This window comes from Panicum virgatum, chromosome 5N (assembly GCF_016808335.1).
Source record: "Panicum virgatum strain AP13 chromosome 5N, P.virgatum_v5, whole genome shotgun sequence".
Taxonomy (NCBI): Eukaryota; Viridiplantae; Streptophyta; class Magnoliopsida; order Poales; family Poaceae; genus Panicum; species Panicum virgatum.
In genome coordinates this window covers 52348401-52367938 of record NC_053149.1, presented here as the reverse complement: position 1 = coordinate 52367938, position 19538 = coordinate 52348401, and the positions used below count along the sequence as shown (strand labels likewise).

Genomic DNA, 19538 nt, shown 5'->3' with positions numbered 1-19538 from the left:
TTTTGACACAAACAGACAGTTGAATAGACAGATTGTACAATGAGCTAACTGTTTAGCTGTCTGCTGGGAAATTAATTCGTCCTCTGACACACAAACTCATGGTGATCTAGTGCACAATTGATTTTTGTAGCCATTTTGTTGCATACATGAGAGAGCCCGGATAGCCGAGTTGCCTGTGTGTAGAGGTAGCCTGGATAGCCGAGTTTCTATTAAGCACCTCCACAAAGCATGGCTCAAAATTCGCTCAAAATAATTCTGTAACACATCGCTCAAAGACATATTGCTGATCAATTTTCATAGTAGAAGTTCATAGTATCAATACTGCTCCATTACCTCTGATGGATCAATTTCGACTCCCTGGCCATCCTCGCCATCTGAACTAGCAGCCGCGCTACCATTTGAACTAGCAGCCACGCCACCATTTGTACTAGCAGTTGCGCCACCATCTGAAGCTAGCAGTTTTGTGACAAGTTTGGCTGGATAAAGTTTGTGAAGCCTCCAGGAGGTGTTGCATTTTGTCCTCTACTAATAGGAAATATAATCAATGACAGATTTCAGAAAAGAACAAGCTGAAAAGATTAATTTTGTTGCTGAAATTTCAGAAAAGAGCAAGCTGAACAGATTTCATAGTAAACTTGGTTGCTGAAATTTCAGAATTTCATAGTAAACTTGGTTGCTGAAATTTCAAAGTTGCATAGTATACTTGGTTGCTGAAATTTCAGAGTTTCATAGTAAACTTGGATATGCCATTAAATACATGTGGCCGATGTTTGGACTACAAATCCTAGATAGGACTTATGGTCCACAACTCAAAGGATTGGATGTAGTCGGTGTTAGCTCAAGGTTCAGAGAGGGATTTCTAGTTCTTTGGGCTATTGGAAAAAAAAAATCTAGCAATTTGAGCTCTATGTATATAGTAGCAATTCCTATAGGGTTCCCAACATTCTACATATATAAGTTTCAGAGAACTAATTTCACGAAGAACTGATTCTCTATTTCTTCTCTGAAACTCAGAGTTTGATGGTACTAATTTTAGGCTTCACATAATAGCAATGAGACAAAGGAAGCAATTTCAGCAAAAACTGATTCTCTATTTCTGCTCTATATCTGAATGAAATATATCTGAATTAGCTTTGGCTATGTAAAATAGTTAGCAATGTACTGTGCAAAAATGCAGATCTTATGCCACTATATGTTGCTATGAGGACTGTATCTGAAAAATTGAGAGTGGTTCCTGCTTCTGAACATTCATATATTTTGCTCGCTGTCCTATAGTGGTTCTTATGAGCAATATTGGGCAAAATTGAGGAACGAGCAATGTTGAACCAAAATTGAGAGTGTACCATGTTGTAGGATCTGAACATTGAGGTAGCATCCATGGTTGAGACATGGGACTCCCATCATTGAAGAAGCCAACCGCTCCATTCTGCTCCACTGCAGGGCCCAAAATCCTCAGTGGAGGCGCAGCCGGACTTGCCCCCATTGCTGCCGCAGGATCTGCATCGCAGCCGCCGTCGGAGCTCAGCCGGACCTCCACCGGAGAAGGCGGAGATGTGCGGCAGCGCTCCGTCCTGCTCTGGCACATGGCCGATGCCGAGGACCCCTTTCTGGATTGCGCCGCACCTCCAGCTCTAGCTCCAAGCACTCGGCCTGCTCCCACAGGATCCGCTCCGCTCCCTGATCCCTGGCTTCTCCACCTGGCGCTGCAGCTCGTCGGCGGAGGCGGCCGCCGCCACATCCAGCGATGGGAGCGGAGAAGCCTGCCACGGCACCAAGGCTGCATCCCTCATGCGCCACCGGTGGTGAGGGCGTGGGCGGAGGCGGGGACTGGCTGCGGCGCTCGGCGCCAGCGCGGTATTGGAACACCATGGCGATTCTGCTTCTGCTCTGGTGCCGCAGCAGCTCCCGCCATGGCCTGCCGCTTCTGCGATGCCGCCATGGGCCTCCGCTCCCGCAGCGCCTCCGCTTGAGCAGCTCTTGCGCCGCCGCCGCTTGGAGGAGAATTTGGGGGTATGCAATAGCGCGAGATTTGCCGCGCGGGAAGCAAAAATCGCTCGCGCACGTATCGGATCCGCGACGCCGACGACGAACGGGAGCGGGTCGTACATCGGGCGCGCGGAGTCGTCGATTGGTGTCGGAGCACGCGCCGCTGCCGTAGTCGAACGAGACGACGGCTGCTCTCTCTTTCTTCAGTAAATGAGGGCCACGTCGGACATTTTTGCTGAGATCGAGGGCATGTTTGGATGTGGTGTGAAAAAGTTTTGAGGAAAATTTTTTGGTACTTTGATCACTAATTAAGGGTGTTAAATAAAGTCTAATTACAAAATTAACTCCACAACTATAGTACTGTAGCAGTTATTCTAACTAATGAGGCCTTTGACCGTACGATTAGTGAATAATTGAGCGCGTTTATTGTAGCATCACTATAGTCAATCATGATGAAACTTGAGTCATTAGATTCGTCTCGAAAAGTTACACTCATCCCTGAAAAAGTTTTACAAATAGACTTCATTTAGTACTTCATACAGACGTTCGCCTTTTTGTGCAAACTTGATTTGAGAGGTATCCAAACATGGCCCGACCCAAGTCGACTGCTGCTGTCTCGCCGTTGTGCTTGTGCTTGTCCTAAGTGGCCAGGAAGAGGGCGACGCGTTCGGAAGAGGCCTTCCAGGCCGCCGAGCTCACCGACGGGCTGAATCCCTCTCCCATTCGCGTCTCCTCGCGGGCCGGCGGCCTGCACACCTAGGGCTCCTAATACAAACAAAAGGCCCGAGGCGGCAAAGCGCGGCCGGCCCGGTACGCGCCAGCAAGCCAAGAAAGCGAGAGCGGGCTGTGGCCGCCGGACACGCGAGGGCGCGGCACAGAAGGGGGGGCCGGGCCGGCAGCAAAGGAACGGGTCTTCGAGCCGCGCGCCCGCCCGCGGCGGCTGCCTCCCGGGTTCGCGGCTGGCACGCACCGTCCGTTTGGCGGGACGCGGGCACGCAGATGCGGACACGGGCAGGGGCTCACAGAGCGGCCGTGCCGGCTTTTGTCAGAGCGCGGACGGAGGAGCAAGTGTTCCTGGAGCTCCCTTTCGTGCATGAATCATGGTGCTCCCTTGAACACGTTTTCCAGGGATGTGTGGTAGGTCTCCTTCGTCCGTGTAAAATGACAGAGAAAAAACAAACCATTCCAGATGGTAGGTCTCCCTTTCCCCAATCTTACCCCAAAAGTCTGTTTCTTTTCGCCGTGAAAAGCTCTCACGTTTTCTGAAGATGGCACGGGAAATATCTTACCCCAATCCCCTGCATCCATGTGGAAAAGAGTTCTGGATGCTGTTCAAGGATGTTTTGTGCATGATGAAACAAAGGAGAAATGGGCATGGAATTAAACGCATAATTACGCCCCATCATTTTGTCAAGAGCACTATTGATGATGAACGAACTCGAGCCATTCAACAGACACCTCAAATGGCTCAGACGTCTTTAATCATTCTGCGTTTCGCCCATGCTTTTTCCCCCCGTTTCTTCGTATGCTTTTCCTCGGCTTGCCTCTTCTTTGGAAGTCATGTGCAGGCCCATGCATGGCAGTAGGCTTGCCTCTTCTTTTTGTTCAGTAGGAGTGGCAAGTAAAGAGAAAGAAGCGTCGTCACCATGGCCCTTGACCTGAACACGCCTTTGTTGTGTCACTGTTCCAGCGCCAAGAAAAAAGAAAGAAACAGCTGGCAAGAGGGAGGGCAAAAGAGGTATTCGACATCGTCGATCGCCCTCGTCGTGTCCCAATAACCCTCACGTATTTAAACACGCCTGATCGCAACGGTTTTTGTCGTCCACTCCAAGTTTTTCTCCAGTCCCGTCCTGTTCCTAGTTCCTGTATTCTGTTCCTTTTTTTTTGTCTCTTTTCTGCTGAGTGTGGTAGCTGTGTTAAGAGAAAGCAGTCCGATATCTTTTGTTGACACGCGATTTTTTGAAATGAGCAGAAAGCAGTCCGGTCTTGAGCACCCCTGCATATCGCATCATGCTGTGCTGGACGCAGCACAGGCTTTAAGTTTCGAGTCCATGTCGAATTGTCGAGACCATCATTGTTCCAAAAAAAAATACGACAAGGACTAATTGAATCTGCTGGCGAACGAGACAGACAAAATGGTGCCCGCCACCAATCTCTCTGATCACGCCTATCTGCACGTATTTAAACGTGCCCGATCATAACATTTTTGTCGTTTTGAATAAAGAAACAATATCTTCAGCTCACTTAATTTCGTACTACTGCCGTCCACCAGCACCAATCATACTCGCCCATTTGAATTCTGTCCGGATGATGACCCGCCTCCACTAGCAAAAATAAAAAGAGAGGATCTTTTTGTGCCTGCGGATGCATGATGCAAGTGACAAATGATTTCAAACAACGCGACAGCAAATCGAAATTTTGAATCGCGAACGGATAGTATAGGTAGGCCCCGGCGGCTCCCCCTGTAGACAAGACAGCGTGTTGCTTTCCACGGTACTCGCGGCCGTCATGCATCGACGGCACCCGCGGGCTAATGAAATGATCCACGCCATTCCAGTGGGATTTTTTTTTTCTTCGCCGTCTCGCAACTGCCAGTGTCTCGTGTTCCTCCGGCCGGGTTGGTAGCCCATCGGAAAGGGAACCGGAGATGCTCCGGTGGAAAGCGATCAACCCTAGCTATCCTGATCTACTAATCCTGTGACCTCTACATCCTCGACCTGTTATCTGCCAGTTTCGTGTTACACTAGTTATTTTTTGCGTGCTAACGGCATCTCCAAAAGCCTCGGTAAAACGGACTGGCTCGCTAATGTCACTCCCTATACTGAATCGGCGTCGATGTCACGTGAGTGAGTGCGTGCGTGCGTGCGTGCGTGGTTAGCGTGATGTATTAGGCATAGCTAATGGGTCCACTTGTCAGGACAGGCATGTGTTGGATTTAAGCCAAGAGGCTGCGTTGTAACAGACCTGAACTCTTTTCTGAATCTGAACTCGTGAACGAGACAAGGGGTCCTCCTCCTTCCTCTGTCCGCCGCCGCCATCTGTATCTCTCTGTCGTGCTCACGTCCCGGCGATCGCCGGCGGCCACGGGTGTAACAGCTAACTATGGAAAATCCGGCCAAAACGTGATCTTCTCTCGCTCGCTATCCGTCGCGCTCGCTCTGCATCTTTGCCAAGCTCGCGCAGCTCGCCATTGCCTCTCCTCCTCTGCGCGCGTCCCCCTTCCTGCGCCTCGCCCTCCTCCCTCGCACGCTCCTCTCCGTGTCGCAACCGAAGAGGACGATGGGAAGGGCACCTGCCGCGGGGGAAGCGGTAGCTGCGGCTTGGGAGCGGCTGCCTGAGATCCTGCAGGTGCTCGACGGCGCCTCCATGTGATTGACCTTGACATCATGGAGGGCTGCGGGTGCCACATCCTTGCCTCCCGCACGCGCAAACCGCACTCGCTCCGGTGTGCCATACCTCTTCCACATCTTTTGCCTCCCGCCCGCACAAGCGGCTACCTCGCTCCGGATCACCGGGCTCCACATACTATTGCTCCCCCCCCTCTCCAACCCGCACCCCCACCTTTTCCTCGCCGCCGGCGAGCTGGATTTCGACCCGGACAGACGCGGCGAGCTGGATTTCGACCCGAACAGACCCACCCCCGCCACGAACAACAACTAGAGACACAATTCCTTTGGTTGCAAAACTTCTAGGATGCTTTCTGCTAGATCTAGAAACCTATCTGCGAGAACTCGAGTTAACTTGTAAAACAAAGAGTTAAGATTTAGAGAGTTTGTTGATTTTCCCACCATATATAAAGTTCTCTCTCTTTTTTTTATAGAGCTCACAAATTTTTTAAATTTAGCTAGAATTATACCTAATTTATTGGAGATGCTCTAAGCATCGGTCCTTTTGGTTTCACTAACTAGGAGTCAATCGTCTCTGTACCTTGCGGCAAGATAATAAGGCAAATAACGACCTTGTATGGAATGGCATAGTGACAGATGACCTCCTAACGACACAGCACTGTTCTGTTGTTCAGCAGTTGTACCTTATGCGACGTGGGTGCTTAGTGAAAGGAGCCCTCCGCTGCCCCCGGCAGTACTTGGACGACGACGCGTTGGCTATCTGAGCCGTGCGTGTCATCGTTCAATCAGCTTGGTGCCGCTTCACGGATGATCCAATCCGTCGCTCGCTGCCCCCAGATTAGACACGCATGAGAGCTACATTTTCCTCCTTGATTGCTCTTTGCTTCGGCACAAGACGCGTATATTCTTGTAGGGGAAAAGAAAGTAACTGAAACACGGTCATGCAGGGGCGGAGCCAGGAAGTTGATTTTTTCATTATTAGAGGAGGCCAATCATACATATTTATATAAAAATTTAAATTTCTAATGTAAATTTGGGGACCATGGGGCCAGGCCTGCGCCCTGCGGCCATGTTTCTATCTATATCTGATAAAGTAGTCATCGGATGCATTACCAGGATAAGCAAACGCATCAGCATCGACAGGGGAGGGATGAGAGCTCAACTTGTCGTCCTCGTCCATTCCAAAGCACTTGCTAAAGGCAAGCCACGACGGTGCCCTCTGCTCCTCCTGCCGGTCGCCGTCGTCCATTGGAGATTTGACAGCCTCGTCAGTGGACGTTTCTGAAGTGGCTTTGTGTCATTCTTGAGGACGTTTCTGAAGTGGCTTTGTGTCATTCTTGAGGAGGTAGGAAGACACAACGGAGAAGCTCGATCTCTGCTGACTGACTCTGCAGGGCTGACCGCAAATCACGACACCATGGTCCATGGACGCTGTGGTGTATTTAGTTCGCAAAAAATTTTGGATTATGCTACTATAGTATTTTTGTTTTTATTTAATAATTAGTGTTTAATTATGGACTAATTAGACTCAAAAAATTCATCTCATCATTTACAGCTAAACTGTACAATTGGTTATTTTTTAAACTATATTTAATGCTTCATGCATGTGTTCAAAAATTTGATGTGACGGAGAATTTTGAAAATTTTTAGAAACTAAACATGGTCTAAGTATTAAGCATCCAAAGCTAGGGAATAAAGAAAGAGAGGCCGGCCGTGAGGATACGAGCAGCCGAGCAGGACGGGTCCCACCGTGCATCTCTCTCTGCTGCATGCATGGTGGCTGCCAAAATACTAAAGCGGACGGGTCGTCGTCAAGTCTGTACGCGCGTCCGCTAGCGAGCGCGAAAGCAAAGAATACTTCACCTGGAGAAGGGCGCTCGGCGCTCCGCTCCCACCTTGGACTTTCGGCCGACCGACCGACCGATGCGTGTCGCGCTGAATAGATTTAAACACGACGCCTGCTGACTTCCTGCTTCACCTTAATCACCAACGGGCACAACACGCAGTGGCAGTGGCAAGTCCAAAAGAGGCCAGGACAAAGGACAAAGAACAAGCTGGCAAGTGGCCATCCGGCTCCCGTAACAGAGGAGGAAGATCAGGGAGGGATTGCCACTATGCCACCACAGCACATGCACAGCAAAACCCGCCCCGTTCGCTTGCGAAAGCCACGGGCGCCGATCTGTAGAGCAGATAGCCGGCCGGAGGAACTGGAAGTTTCGGAGACGGCCATCGGTGATCCGTCCACCTGCGACGTCGGACAGTTTTCACTAGAACATGCCTTTGATTTTTTGATTTAGCCTAATTGTCCTGACTGTCTTTGGATCCGAGACAAAAAGTGTTTTTTTTTCCAGATCTAACGGCTATCCGGGCTAGCGGGGGGAGGGATATGGGTCTTTTGTCCCGAGTGGAGCCACCAATTGTCCCTTTTATTCCGGTTGGTAACACCAACCCGAACTAAAGGGTGACCCTTTTATTTTGGTTGGTGGCACCAACTCAGACAAAAGGCCCCTCTACGTGATAGTTCAAAAGAAAATTATTCTATACTGAGTCATATGTACTATTTAGGTGAATTGGTAAAAAAACCATACACTAGGTAAGAAATCTTGAGATCGAATTCCGCGGGGTGAAAAAAAAAATCATTCATGCCTTAACTGCTGGTTAGCTGCTGCTCGCTCGCTCTGTGATTGCTTCCTGTGATGGCGCGGCCGTCACATCTCTCCGTGTATCTACGAATCTATACTTTTGTCACGTCACATATGTCGGCATGTATTTGAAGTATTAAAAATTAAATTAATTATAAAATAAAATATAGATCCTATTTGTAAACTACAAGATGAATTTAATAAGTCTAATTAATTTATCACTATAGTATGTTTTAATATAGCAATTTAGTATCTAATTATGATCTAATTAGTATATATTCCGGACGCCTGCACAAGTCTGTAGATAGCTAGCACAAACAACACCGTGTCACCGGCAGCTAAAAGAAGCAAAGATGGCGTACCGCATCATGTACTGCGCTTCGTCCTTTTTTTTTGCGAAAAAGGAAGAACATCATATTAAAAGAGGCGGTACAAGTGCTTCCCTTTTTACGAAAGGGCCCCTACATAGTTCTAGAATTACACAGAGGTCCTTCATCTTTTTCCTCAAACCTGCGTTCCTGTGCATCATCTGAAGAAGCTGATGTACCGCCGCCGTCTCCCGCTCTCAGATTCACCAACCAGGCACGGAACCATGAATGCCACACCCACACCACACATCAATTTGTCCTAGCTTCAGAGATCCTAGTGATGGAGTGGCGAATTCATGGAGTGGAGTAAAATGGCGGGGCCGTTCCGCTTCCCGGCCTCCTCCCTCCTGTACGGTTGTACGATAGAGTAGATGCTCACAATCTAATCCGACTCCTCTCGCGCAGCTTCACGCCACAAGTACGAGCACTGCTCCTACGTTTTTTTTTGTTGACATGGACAGTACTGCTCCTACGTTATCGGGAAGAAAATGCTGTACCAGTGCTGCTAGTAAATAAGTCCGTGATGAGGAGAAATACGCGTACTACACGCGTAGGGCACCAGTGACGGCACTCGGTAGAGTACAATTCTTTATTCGCTGCTACTCCATTTTTTTAAACAAAAACCATTTCGCTTGACTATTTTTCGCCCTGTTTGGTTTGAAGTAGTATAAGTAGCATAAAAATTTTGACAAATAATTATCGGTACTAAATAAAGGCAATTTACAAAACTAACTCCACAACCCTGCGTTACTTCGCGAGATGAACCTAATGAGGTCTTTGACCGCACGATTAGAGGATGATTACTGTAGCATCACATCGATTAATTACCCTCATTAGATTCGTCGTGAAAAATTACACCTATCTGTGAAAAAAATTGCAAATAAACTTCATTTAGTACTCCATATGAGATTTTTTTTATTGGGAATCGTGTGCTACTCCTGCTACGCAAAGGCATTTGAGGCTCGGAAGCCTTGGAAAGTCAAGAAAATCCGCCCCGCGCCTCAAATCCAGCGCAGCACCAAATCAGGGACAAGAATTTACCACCTCATCCCGTCGCGCCCGCTCGCCCGCCAGCCTCCCTCCTCCCCGCACCCGCTCCCCGCGGCTCCCCTCTTCTACTACTCCCTCTGGTCTTCCACGCCAAGCCACGCCACGCGCACGCAGACGCAGTGAGCCAGCCCTGTGCTTCTGTAGGGCGCCGCTTCCACACTGCTAGCCATTACTGCCCGCCCGCCCCCGCCCGCCCCTCTCTCTCCCTCCGACTCTCCGGGCCCGAGGAGCACGGCAGCGGAGGCCGAGGGCAGCCAGCCGCGCCCCCGATGGCCGGGGACCGCTCGCCCGCGGCGGAGCGCCGGCGGGGGATCCGGCGCCTCCTCCTGAACCCGCGCGGCGAGGCCGCCTCCTCGTCCTCGCCCCCGCCCCCGCCGCTGCCGCCGGCGGCGGAGGAGGGGAGGCGGAAGGGGTTCGCCTCGGCGGCGCTGCGCGGGCTGGGATGCACGTCGGCGGCGGCCTCGCAGGCGTACGCGCCCGGGGCGGCCGTGCGGTCGTCGGCGGACTGGCACGGGCGGCGGCGGCGGAAGGGGAAGGAGAGGAGGAAGGAGCGGGGCGGCGGGGGCGGGGGAGGAGGAGGCGGCGGCGGAGGCCTCGTCACCGGGGGGATCGGCGCCGACGTGTGGTGCGCGCCCGGGATACCGTTCGCCGCGGAGGCGTCCTCGGTGGACTGCGTGGTGGCGCGGCACCAGATGGTGGGGAGGGGCGGCCGCGGCGCCGAGGGGGAGAGGTCCCACAGGGAGGTGCGTGACATGGCTTTTCTTCGCCTCCATCCTTCCTTGCCGCCTCGTGTTTCGATCTGCTCATACTCAAGTTTCATTCGTTCGGAAAGAATTCCTTGTTCTTGGTGGCTGGAGGGCTGTTGATTTTTTTACCGATGATCTTTTGCCTTAATTTTCATATTTAATCTCCCTTGTCCCTTGCCCACAAGAATGGTTATGCTTTCTGTCAGGTTCGCAGCATTTTCTTGTCCCCTTCAAAACTTAATTTAGCCATTAATCCCCCACTTAAGCTTGACAACTGTGGTCATTACGGACGGTCGTCAATATTGTTCAAAGGTCAATGCGATTACTAGTTGTTTGTTTTCAGTAATTACGCATCTGTATTCTGGACCACGGTGAATTCTTTATATCTCCCTATACACGAATGGAATCTTTGCCATGTTCTGCCGTATTGATGAGCTCTCACCTGAACAGAGGCCGTGCCTGTCCCGGAGGGCGACCGTGCAGGAGCAGATATCCTCGTCCTTCATGGACTCGCCGCCGCCGCCGCACCTCGACGCCCCATTCTTCGGCGCCGACCTCATCCCCTCCGGCCGCCTCCGCCGCATGCGCGGGTACCGTCACTCCCCCGGCGGCCTCGAAGAAGAGGTACAGTACACACTGTCTGCCACACACGGAAAAGCTTGCTCTTTTGCCTCTTCTCACTTGCTTGCCTACCATCCATTCCATGCCTTTCCCACTCGAGCGGTTGGTGCGTAGGGCAGGGTCGCTAAGCGCGTGATCATCTGACATGCTTGTGCGGTGATGACGCGTGCGTGGTAACTGACTGGTAAGCCGTTGGGTAACGCCCCTGGGCGGCTGGGTGGGCGTTGGAAGTGGTTGATTTGCTTCTTTCGTGCGCCAAACGTGACGTGAGATGGTGGCCTTCGTGGAGATTGTTAACGAAACCGGTGTCTTGACAAGCACAATGATGACCGGTTGTTGCAGCCGCGGCCTGCAGGGTAGTGGAACTGACATGAGCAAATCTATATTAGGTCTTAATGTAGCACAATTGAGGTGCTTAGCGAAATTTGATTAGGCACAAAGAGAAGTTTAGTGGGTAGGATAGTTTAGCTACTTTCACAGCATCAATGCTTAGCTATGTGCCTATGCCCGCACCTGCGCCTAGCATATGTAAATGACTTGTAGGTAGTGCCGCCATTCAATTAATGCATCTTCAAAGGGATACTTTCCTTTGAAAATAAATCTTTAGGACGTGCTATAATGGTGTGGCTATATCTTCTCTTTGAGCTTGAGCATCTTTTAAATGTATTTTGCATTGAGCATGCTCATAGGACCAGTTGATGACATGTATGGTCATGTTGATTAAAGGATTAGGATAATTGCAGTTGAGAAAGGAGTGAAACTGATAGCAATGTGGTCATGGAAAGAGACCTCTCAACCATAGTGAGTCTAGGTCTTTTATGTTGCAAAGCCAACCTACAAGTATGAATGCTGGATACTGCGTGTTTCGGCTGGGCAAAATGGTCACTTGGTTCTTAAGTGCACTATCCAAGAATGGGGGCTGCAGTCGTGTAACACCTGACAATCACGGCCAATGACATGGCTCATTTTCTTTTGGCGCACAATTCTGGTGGATCGTACCAGTATGTTCAAGGTAGGAACAGGCATGCTGGTGTGGGAATGATGGCCTTCAATGGCTGATGGCCTGGTGGGTGGTGCTAGCAGTTAACAATTTTACATTAGTGCCAAGCATGTCTTACTGGATTGAACTATTATTTGCTGCCTGCTTAGGGGGACCGATGCTTCATGCGGCTTATGATATGCCTGTTGCTTCAGTCACAATCAGATCTGTAGTAATTCCATCAACACTTCATGTGGGCACCTGCCTAGTGATGGCCCCTACACAAATCATTCAATGCCAAGATGCATGAGCATTGTCAGTCTCTATCCAATAAACAGATGTATAGGAACACACTGTTAGTCTTCTTAGATGTCATTTCCTTAACCAAACAGGTTCCATTCCCCTTGATTGATATAGTGCCGAGAATCGAAAGTGAATTGTTCTACAGTCTCTTTGCATGCCAACCCTTTGTGTCTACTTTGGTGGGTCTGTAATGTTCTTTTTAGAAACAAATGTCCTCCGAACCATATTTGTACCATCTCTACCTTGAAGAATGGGTCAACCATGAGAGCACATTTTAGCTTATAGTTTTGGACACAGTACCCTGGACATGGACAAATAAACATTGCAATTGTTGCCGTTTTCTGGTAGCACGCCATGTCAAATAATATGTCAATACCATGGGAACATCTATCCCCAAGCAATGTTCTTAGATCTGCCCATCTCCCATCTTTCTGCTCTAGAAATATTACCATGCACACCCAGTCATGAACCCACTGCGATTTTATCGTAAACAGATGAAGTTGAATTGTAACCATAGAAATGAAAGGGCCAATCAACCTGTTAAAATAGCATGCATATTTTGTGAGTTGGCTGGTCATGCCACTCTTGAACTTCAGTCTGCACTTTATGCCAGTCAAATCATCTTTAGTTGCAAAGGAGAGTATAATGCATGTTCACTCTTTCTACAATGTTTATTAGCTAAAGTAGATCATTATGTTGTACTCTGCAGTACCTAATACATCACATACAGTTGAATTTTTTTAGTAAAAACCCTTTAGAAAGAAATATATGATACATCCAGCATCCAGCTTCATATGTGCTCCATTTTACCTTTTATTTGCAGATCATGATGTTTCAGACAAGAGTATTACTGGGAGGAATGAACATGTATGATCGCTACCAGGATTGGCGCCTTGACGTGGATAACATGACATATGAGGTATGCATTCCATTCCGTTGTATCCTGCACCTATGTATTACCACTGCCATCAGACGATGATAAGACACTTTGCTTTGCAGGAGTTGCTCGAGCTTGGAGACAAAATTGGGTATGTCAACACAGGGTTGCGTGAGGATGAGATTACCCGCAGCATTAGGAAGGTCAAGCACCCACCCTATGGGTCTTTCCGTTTCGCAACAGAAATGGAGAGGAAATGCAGTATCTGTCAAGTAAGCTTGTGCCTCTTTTCTCCTTAGTTCCATGATTCCATGATTTATGCATTAAAACAAGTCTAATGCATATTGTTTTGCAGGAAGAATTTGAAGCGAACGAAGAGATGGGAAGGCTGGAATGTGGCCATAGCTACCATGTGTACTGCATCAAGCAGTGGCTCTCTCAGAAGAACACTTGCCCAGTTTGCAAGACTGCCGTCACCAAGACTTAAAATACCTACTCCAGGCACGTTCTGTATTAACGGGGTGGAATCGAAAAGGAATCTGTGGTTCTGTACAGCCCATTATATATGTTATTATATAAACACATCCATTCGTTGCATCTTGCAGATAGAAATGCCATATTTTGGCTATCTTTCATCAAATCTATGGGTTCTGAATTCTGATACCCTCTTGTTGGAGGGTAATTTCGAAGAAGTTTTGCAGTGTCAATTCTGATGAACCGTGTAATGTGTTTACAACGTGCCATCGTAAGGGTTGTGCCTTCTCGTGCAATTACAGTTGGACTGAATTTCTCTACTTTGGGCTTACGACTTCCGGTGATCCTTACAATTGATCCTCGTGCACGTGCTGATACTTTCATGACCCCGCACTGACGAAGTGACGAACCCAAAAACAATAGCACTGCAGTTTGAGATTACATTTGCAACATTGCATCTGGAGAGGAGAGCTAAAAGATAGACATCGATTTTGAAGATACCACCAATCCGGCCCAAGGTGCCAACATCCAGCTGAGTTCGTTTCTCTACTGCTACTGCTACATGGTTGTTTCTACACATCTGTTTCAGAGAGGAAAAAAAAATTAAGATGAATCAGCAACAGACGAACAATAGCACCCATCTAATAGCAAGTGCCTAGTCGTGTTAACAAAAAGAACAAAAAAAAACTTTAATCCCATTTAGGTGCAGTGGTGAAAACAAACCACGTATTTCAATGTCTTGACCATCGTACAATTATAGATATCAGTGGTGAAAACTCATGAAGACACATTGTCATGCTGAGAGAGGAACTCTATTATACACGGGTACACTTCATGGACAGCCTGCACATAGTACAGATCACTGTAAGCGTGATGATAAGTAGAAAAATTGAATCCTAGCCTCAAGTGTCAATTATTGTCAACGTACCTTCCGCCCTCCAACTAAGTCATAATGTGCATAGTGAGGTCCTTCAGGGGCTCCGAAAACCTTATATGTGACCAAATGCTGAGGAATTAGTTTCACAGTTTCTGCAAACATAAACAAAACGTCAACAATTGCTTTTTCTAAAGAAATTCAGAAACAAGAACTAGAATAGGATAGAATAAAATCTATGCACACTAACACCAAAGCCTATTGTGGTTAGAGAAAACCAAGGCCAGAACAGATGGAAAATGAAACTGTGTGCTATAAGCTAACACCATGAGCCTTAGTCCTAGGCTGTCAGATTGCAGACTAAGGTCAATCAAGCAGTGAAATCTAATAACTATGGTCGTGGCACATTGGCAAGACCTGGCGCTAAAATAAAGTTCCATATTAATTTAGTAACTAGCTAATGTTCATGCTCTGCATTTAGTACTATAGAAAGGATTCCTCATTGCATAATAACAAAGGAAAAATGGAGCTCGTTGCCAGACCGTAAACGGCTTCTGGGGGGCAAATCAGATCCTCATCTCCAGCAAGGGCAAGTACCGGAACTTTGATTTTGTGAAGATGTTCTTTGAAGAAAAAGGTACCATTCCTGTTGCACAGACCACCATCACGGAATGCAGTCGTCAGCTGTAATAGAACCTTTGCAGGTACTGTGCCTGCATGCCATGACACCCAAGTTGAGGAAATGTTAAGAAGAAAGATGATAAAACTCACTATTAACAGCATAAGTGAACCAAATGTCTGTTTCCAAAAATCAACATTGCCCCCTTCATTCAGTTTTTTTACCACTTCTGGCAACAAGGGCTTACAATTACAATATAAGATTAGACATTCCTGCAAATTCATAAATATTTCAGAATTTAAGCATATCTTACAAACTTATGTCTGTGAACTGCTTCCAGCAAACCAAATTGTATAGGAGACGTATAAAAATACCGTGAACATTTTCACACAGTACACTGATATTGTAAAACGAACCACATAGCTCATATTGCTAGTCTATGCCGCTTCTTTGCAAAAGAACATATTATATGTATACTGATATGGTATTTATGTTGAATAGCACCATGAACATAACAAATGAGTCAGAATACCTTCAAATGAAATAATTCACGGTTATGTTTCAGTTAAGTGTCACCTGACTAGTATCCTAAGTGCAAATGAGCACTTGATAGCTTTTATAACAAACAGCAAGATATGCCTGACTTACAAAAGTTATTCAAGATAAGCTTTGAAAGAAGTTCAGGGTCCATCATCTCCTTGGCTGAAATTTGAGAACGCAGCAGTGACAGAATATATGGTGCACGGGATGATATAGGATAGGTAGTAGACAGTAATGCTCCTAGTGGGATAGCAGGAACGCGCAACATCTCAGCTGGATCTGCCTAATTGAGAATACAATGAAGATTAGTTTAGTAGTTTACGCATATGCAAAAAGTATGTCAAAACTGCTTGATGGTCAACTTACAAGAGGCAACAGCATCTTTAGTGAGGAATTGGATGTTGTGTAGTCAACTGATGAAGCCAAAGTAACAATTGCTGCCAGCTCTGGCTCAGCCCCTTCAAATCCTTATGAAGCAGGACAAAATAAATTAGCAACATACTGAGCTAAACGAATATAAAAAAGCGAGGAGCCTCAAACAACACGACATCAGACGTAAAAAGCAATGGAGATGGAACCATGAAATCAAAAGATATAACCGATGGATTGCTCGATCTTTGCACAGAACTAGTTCCATTTCATATGTGACATGTGGTTATTGATATGCAGATTAACGCATATGACACGCAAGATAACTCTTGGCTCTAGATTAGATCGTGATGACATAGTTCTTTGACCCCAAATGGTATTCTAATGCTATGCCTTATTGACAATTAACTGGTGCCCTATGCCCCTATGAGAATTCAAGTGGAAGCATTGAACAATGATGATTCCTGACAGACTGAAGAGGCAGTATGCAAACATCCAATAAATTACCAGTGGTGTAACAAAAAACAGCTTATCTCTGTGTAGTTTTGGAGAAGGAAAACAACAAATCACTGCTCAATCTATGTAAGGCATTGATTTAGGAAGATGCGAGCTTTGTACACTAAACGGAGATGGCATTCTAAGGATTTTTGAGTTAATCCCCAAAAAACATTGTAAAAAAAAACATTGCTAACCTCTTGGATGTCAGGGAGAAAAGGTATAAACAATAAAATCGGAAAGGCAAACAAGAAAGCAAACACATGATGAGATTTACAATTTTAGTAACACAGGAACTTCAACTTTCAAGGAAACATTATTAGGAGAAAGAGTAACTGAACAAAGAGCAGAACCAATGCACCATTTGTTGCACCATAGTACGTTATGCAGAAGACATTTGGATAAAATAGGCGAGGGGAAATAAATTGTACCACTTAAATATTCAGTATGTCATGTGGCAGATGAAATTGCAGTCAAAACATTGATATACTAGGATGAATGGAAAAGCAGATCGGGTAGGATTGTCGCAGTATGTAGTCTAATAGCATGACTTTGACTTTCTACTTAATGTTTTTTCAAAGGCTCAATATCTCAATATCAAGTAGATAAATAAAATTAGCAGCCAATACTATATTGATTGAGAAAATAAGCATGCTTGACAAAATATGCCTAGTAAACAATGATTTGTTCCATTTCTTTGCATCGAATAAAAAACACGCCAGCACTGCTACAAGTAAAAGAATGTTAAAAGATCAAAGGAGACATGTCGATAAAACATACCACACTTCGAAACCATCGCATACAATAAGATTCCTCCCATGGAATGACCAATGGCGAGCAACTTTCCATCCTTTGGTACACTCTGCTTTCTTATGTAATCCATCTAAACAAACAAAAGGTATTGCACACTTCTTAAAGAGGTTTCCTAGGTACCATCTGACTACTATACAGGAAAGAATACAAACCGCAGCAGGTACGTCTTCTTCCAGATAATGGTCAAAGTCCCAATCATAGCTAATAATCAGCTCCAACTGTTTCTGCAGGTCTTCGATGGTTGCGGAGAGGCGTTCTTGCCACCCAAATAACCGAGGTGAAACAGTTTGCTGGCCTTCCCCAAGAATCTTCACAAGGCGCTGACTTAAATTGCTAATTTGATCAGATATCACTGACGTTTGCGGCAATTCCAACAAACCTAAAATCTTTTCTGAAATCTCCTCAAGGCTAGCTAAGGAGGTATCAGGAGCAAGTTCTGAAACTCGATCAAAAAAGCTATCAGCTATGTTTTTCAGACGGCTATCTTTCACATAGCTTGAGAATATTTCACCCAATCGTGCCAAAGTATTTGATAACTTTATTACCAGCTGTGGTTCTTCTGATGTACTTGTTCCTGCCATGTTCTTATCTGCTATTACTGGAACTTCAGAAGTTTGAGGTTCAGAAGTGGGCATATTCTTGGCAGGAACAACAACATTTGCTTTTGCTGTAGAACTTTCATCCAAACTAGAATCTGGGGGCATGTCAGATTTGGTGTTAGCTGCAGCTAGTTCTGATCCACGCATGCTCAAGCCTGCACCACGCACTTCAACAATCCATGTATCAAATCCTTGCATAGACATATGACGAGCAAAAGAAGCCTGGCAGGATTTATATGTATCAGTCGAAGTCAGGGGTCAAAGGGAAGCCATAACAGGAAAAAAAATAACCGAAGATAAATAACGATAATAAAAAAGAAGACAGTCAATTCGTGCTTTTTGTTCTTTAACTATTGACTGTTACATGTAAACCAGAAAGCAAATAAAACTTGAACCCCCAAATAATCATAAAAAGAAATACCATTTATATTTTAAGATACGAAAGAAATCTCAGAACTATTTCATTTCCTGCTACAGAAGATTGATAATAATATAGGTGGACAGCTACTAGGATTAGTAAACTGAAAACTACGCAACACCTTTTCACTTAAGGCTGATGTTTATCAAGTCAATGCACTAAGCTACAATATCGTGCACAAGTTGACATGCTGCTTGGGAAATTTTGTCTAGAGGTTCCTAACTCTGGCAATAGCTACTATATGATTTATGTGACAAAAATACGCGGACCTTTTCCATAAATTTTTGTAGGCTGCATATTCCTTCATAACTATCACCAATATAGTTAGGTAATTTTTGTCCAACTAAGTTTCAGACTAGCTACATATGAACCTTTTTCCATTCTGAAATTCTGTTACTCTCTGGTCCGATGATCTTCTATGTGCCCATAAGAACATGTAATACCAACGTATTTTCATTAGGTTTTTTGTCTGTTCAGAACTAGGCTACTTCTGAATGCAGAACTGAGAACCACGCATTCAATATTTAATTTCTCCTACAAAATTGTCAGGAAACAGCATCTAAGTGTCAATTGCATTGGCAAACATTATAACATACTCAATTGTTAAACTATGCCATGACCTTTTCAGTTGGAGCAACTCAATTTGAGATCAGTGAGATATCACACGAAATTTGTTCACAGAGAACAAGTATGCACTCGCGTAGGGTACTTCATGGACACCAATAGCGTCATCATGGTAAGCTCACTTACTCCAGGGGACAGGTCGAACCCAACAGCGTTCGTCGCCACTCCAGACAGCAGCATCAGCGGGTGGTTCCTCTTCGGCGCCTGCGAATCCAAACCAGCAGAAATTCAATAGCCAAACAACGCCAAACAAAGCACCCCCCCCCCCCCCAACTAGTCCACACTGCCCCTGGAGGCAGCCCTCACCTCAGGCGGCGGGCGGTACCGCCAGAGCGCGAGCCGCCACTCGGTGCCCGGCATGGGCGCGTAGTGCAGCTCATCGGCCGTGCATATCGCGGGCTTCGCCGCCCCCTGCTCGCAGGCCGCGGCGGCCGCGGAGGCGCCCGCCGAGACGACCGCCCCCGCGGGCGAGGGCGAGGCTGAGGAGGGCGGCGTCGAGGCGCGGGAGGAGGCGAACGAGCGGAGCCGCGGCGCCGGCAGGGGAGGGGCCGCGCATGGGGACGCGCGGGAGGCCGGGGAGGAGGAGAGGTGCGCGACGGCGGCCGCGGCGAGGAAGGCGCGGAGGTCGGACGCGTGCGGCAGCCGCATGGCGCCGGTCTCGCTCGCTGGACGCTGGGCCTCCGCCTCCGCGGTTGGGATCCTCTTCTGGTGTGTTCTCTGGCCTTCCTCTTCCGTGCGGCTGCTCCTCACAAGAAATTTCAGAATTTGGATCTCAATTCGCAAGCCTTTTGTGA

General features: G+C 47.0%; 2 protein-coding genes and 1 long non-coding RNA gene across 7 annotated transcripts; 1 reads left to right on the top strand and 2 right to left on the bottom strand.

Annotated features, from left to right (window-relative positions):
- LOC120675447 lies at positions 1–2225 on the bottom strand. Its single transcript, XR_005675355.1, has 2 exons — positions 1344–2225; positions 1–522 (listed from the first exon to the last, which is right to left on the bottom strand). It is a non-coding gene; the product is annotated as an uncharacterized LOC120675447 (long non-coding RNA).
- A 7205-nt stretch (positions 2226–9430) lies between these two features.
- LOC120675368 (E3 ubiquitin-protein ligase MBR1-like) lies at positions 9431–13689 on the top strand. 2 transcript variants are annotated; one of them, XM_039956572.1, is made up of 5 exons: positions 9438–10136; positions 10590–10763; positions 12866–12961; positions 13042–13191; positions 13275–13689. In XM_039956572.1, the coding sequence occupies exons 1-5, from the start codon at positions 9663–9665 to the stop codon at positions 13404–13406; spliced, it is 1026 nt and encodes a 341-aa protein (XP_039812506.1). In that variant the 5' UTR covers positions 9438–9662; the 3' UTR covers positions 13407–13689. The 2 variants fall into 2 exon arrangements, with proteins under 2 accessions (XP_039812507.1, XP_039812506.1); XM_039956573.1 differs by lacking the exon at positions 10590–10763 and having other exon boundaries at positions 9431–10136.
- On the bottom strand, positions 13550–19495 carry LOC120675318. Of its 4 annotated transcripts, XR_005675287.1 has the most exons (10): positions 19051–19491; positions 18871–18948; positions 17256–17924; positions 17071–17173; positions 15793–15893; positions 15535–15709; positions 14810–14980; positions 14322–14422; positions 14117–14236; positions 13550–13973 (listed from the first exon to the last, which is right to left on the bottom strand). XR_005675287.1 is itself a non-coding variant. In XM_039956499.1 (9 exons), exons 1-9 carry the CDS (start codon positions 19390–19392, stop codon positions 14171–14173), a joined length of 1806 nt encoding a protein of 601 aa, XP_039812433.1. In that variant the 5' UTR covers positions 19393–19491; the 3' UTR covers positions 13997–14170. The 4 variants fall into 4 exon arrangements, 1 of the variants encoding a protein (XP_039812433.1); XM_039956499.1 differs by lacking the exon at positions 13550–13973 and having other exon boundaries at positions 13997–14236; XR_005675288.1 differs by lacking the exons at positions 13550–13973; positions 14117–14236 and adding an exon at positions 15039–15158 and having other exon boundaries at positions 14407–14422; positions 14810–14913; positions 19051–19495.
- Positions 19496–19538: the final 43 nt, after the last annotated feature.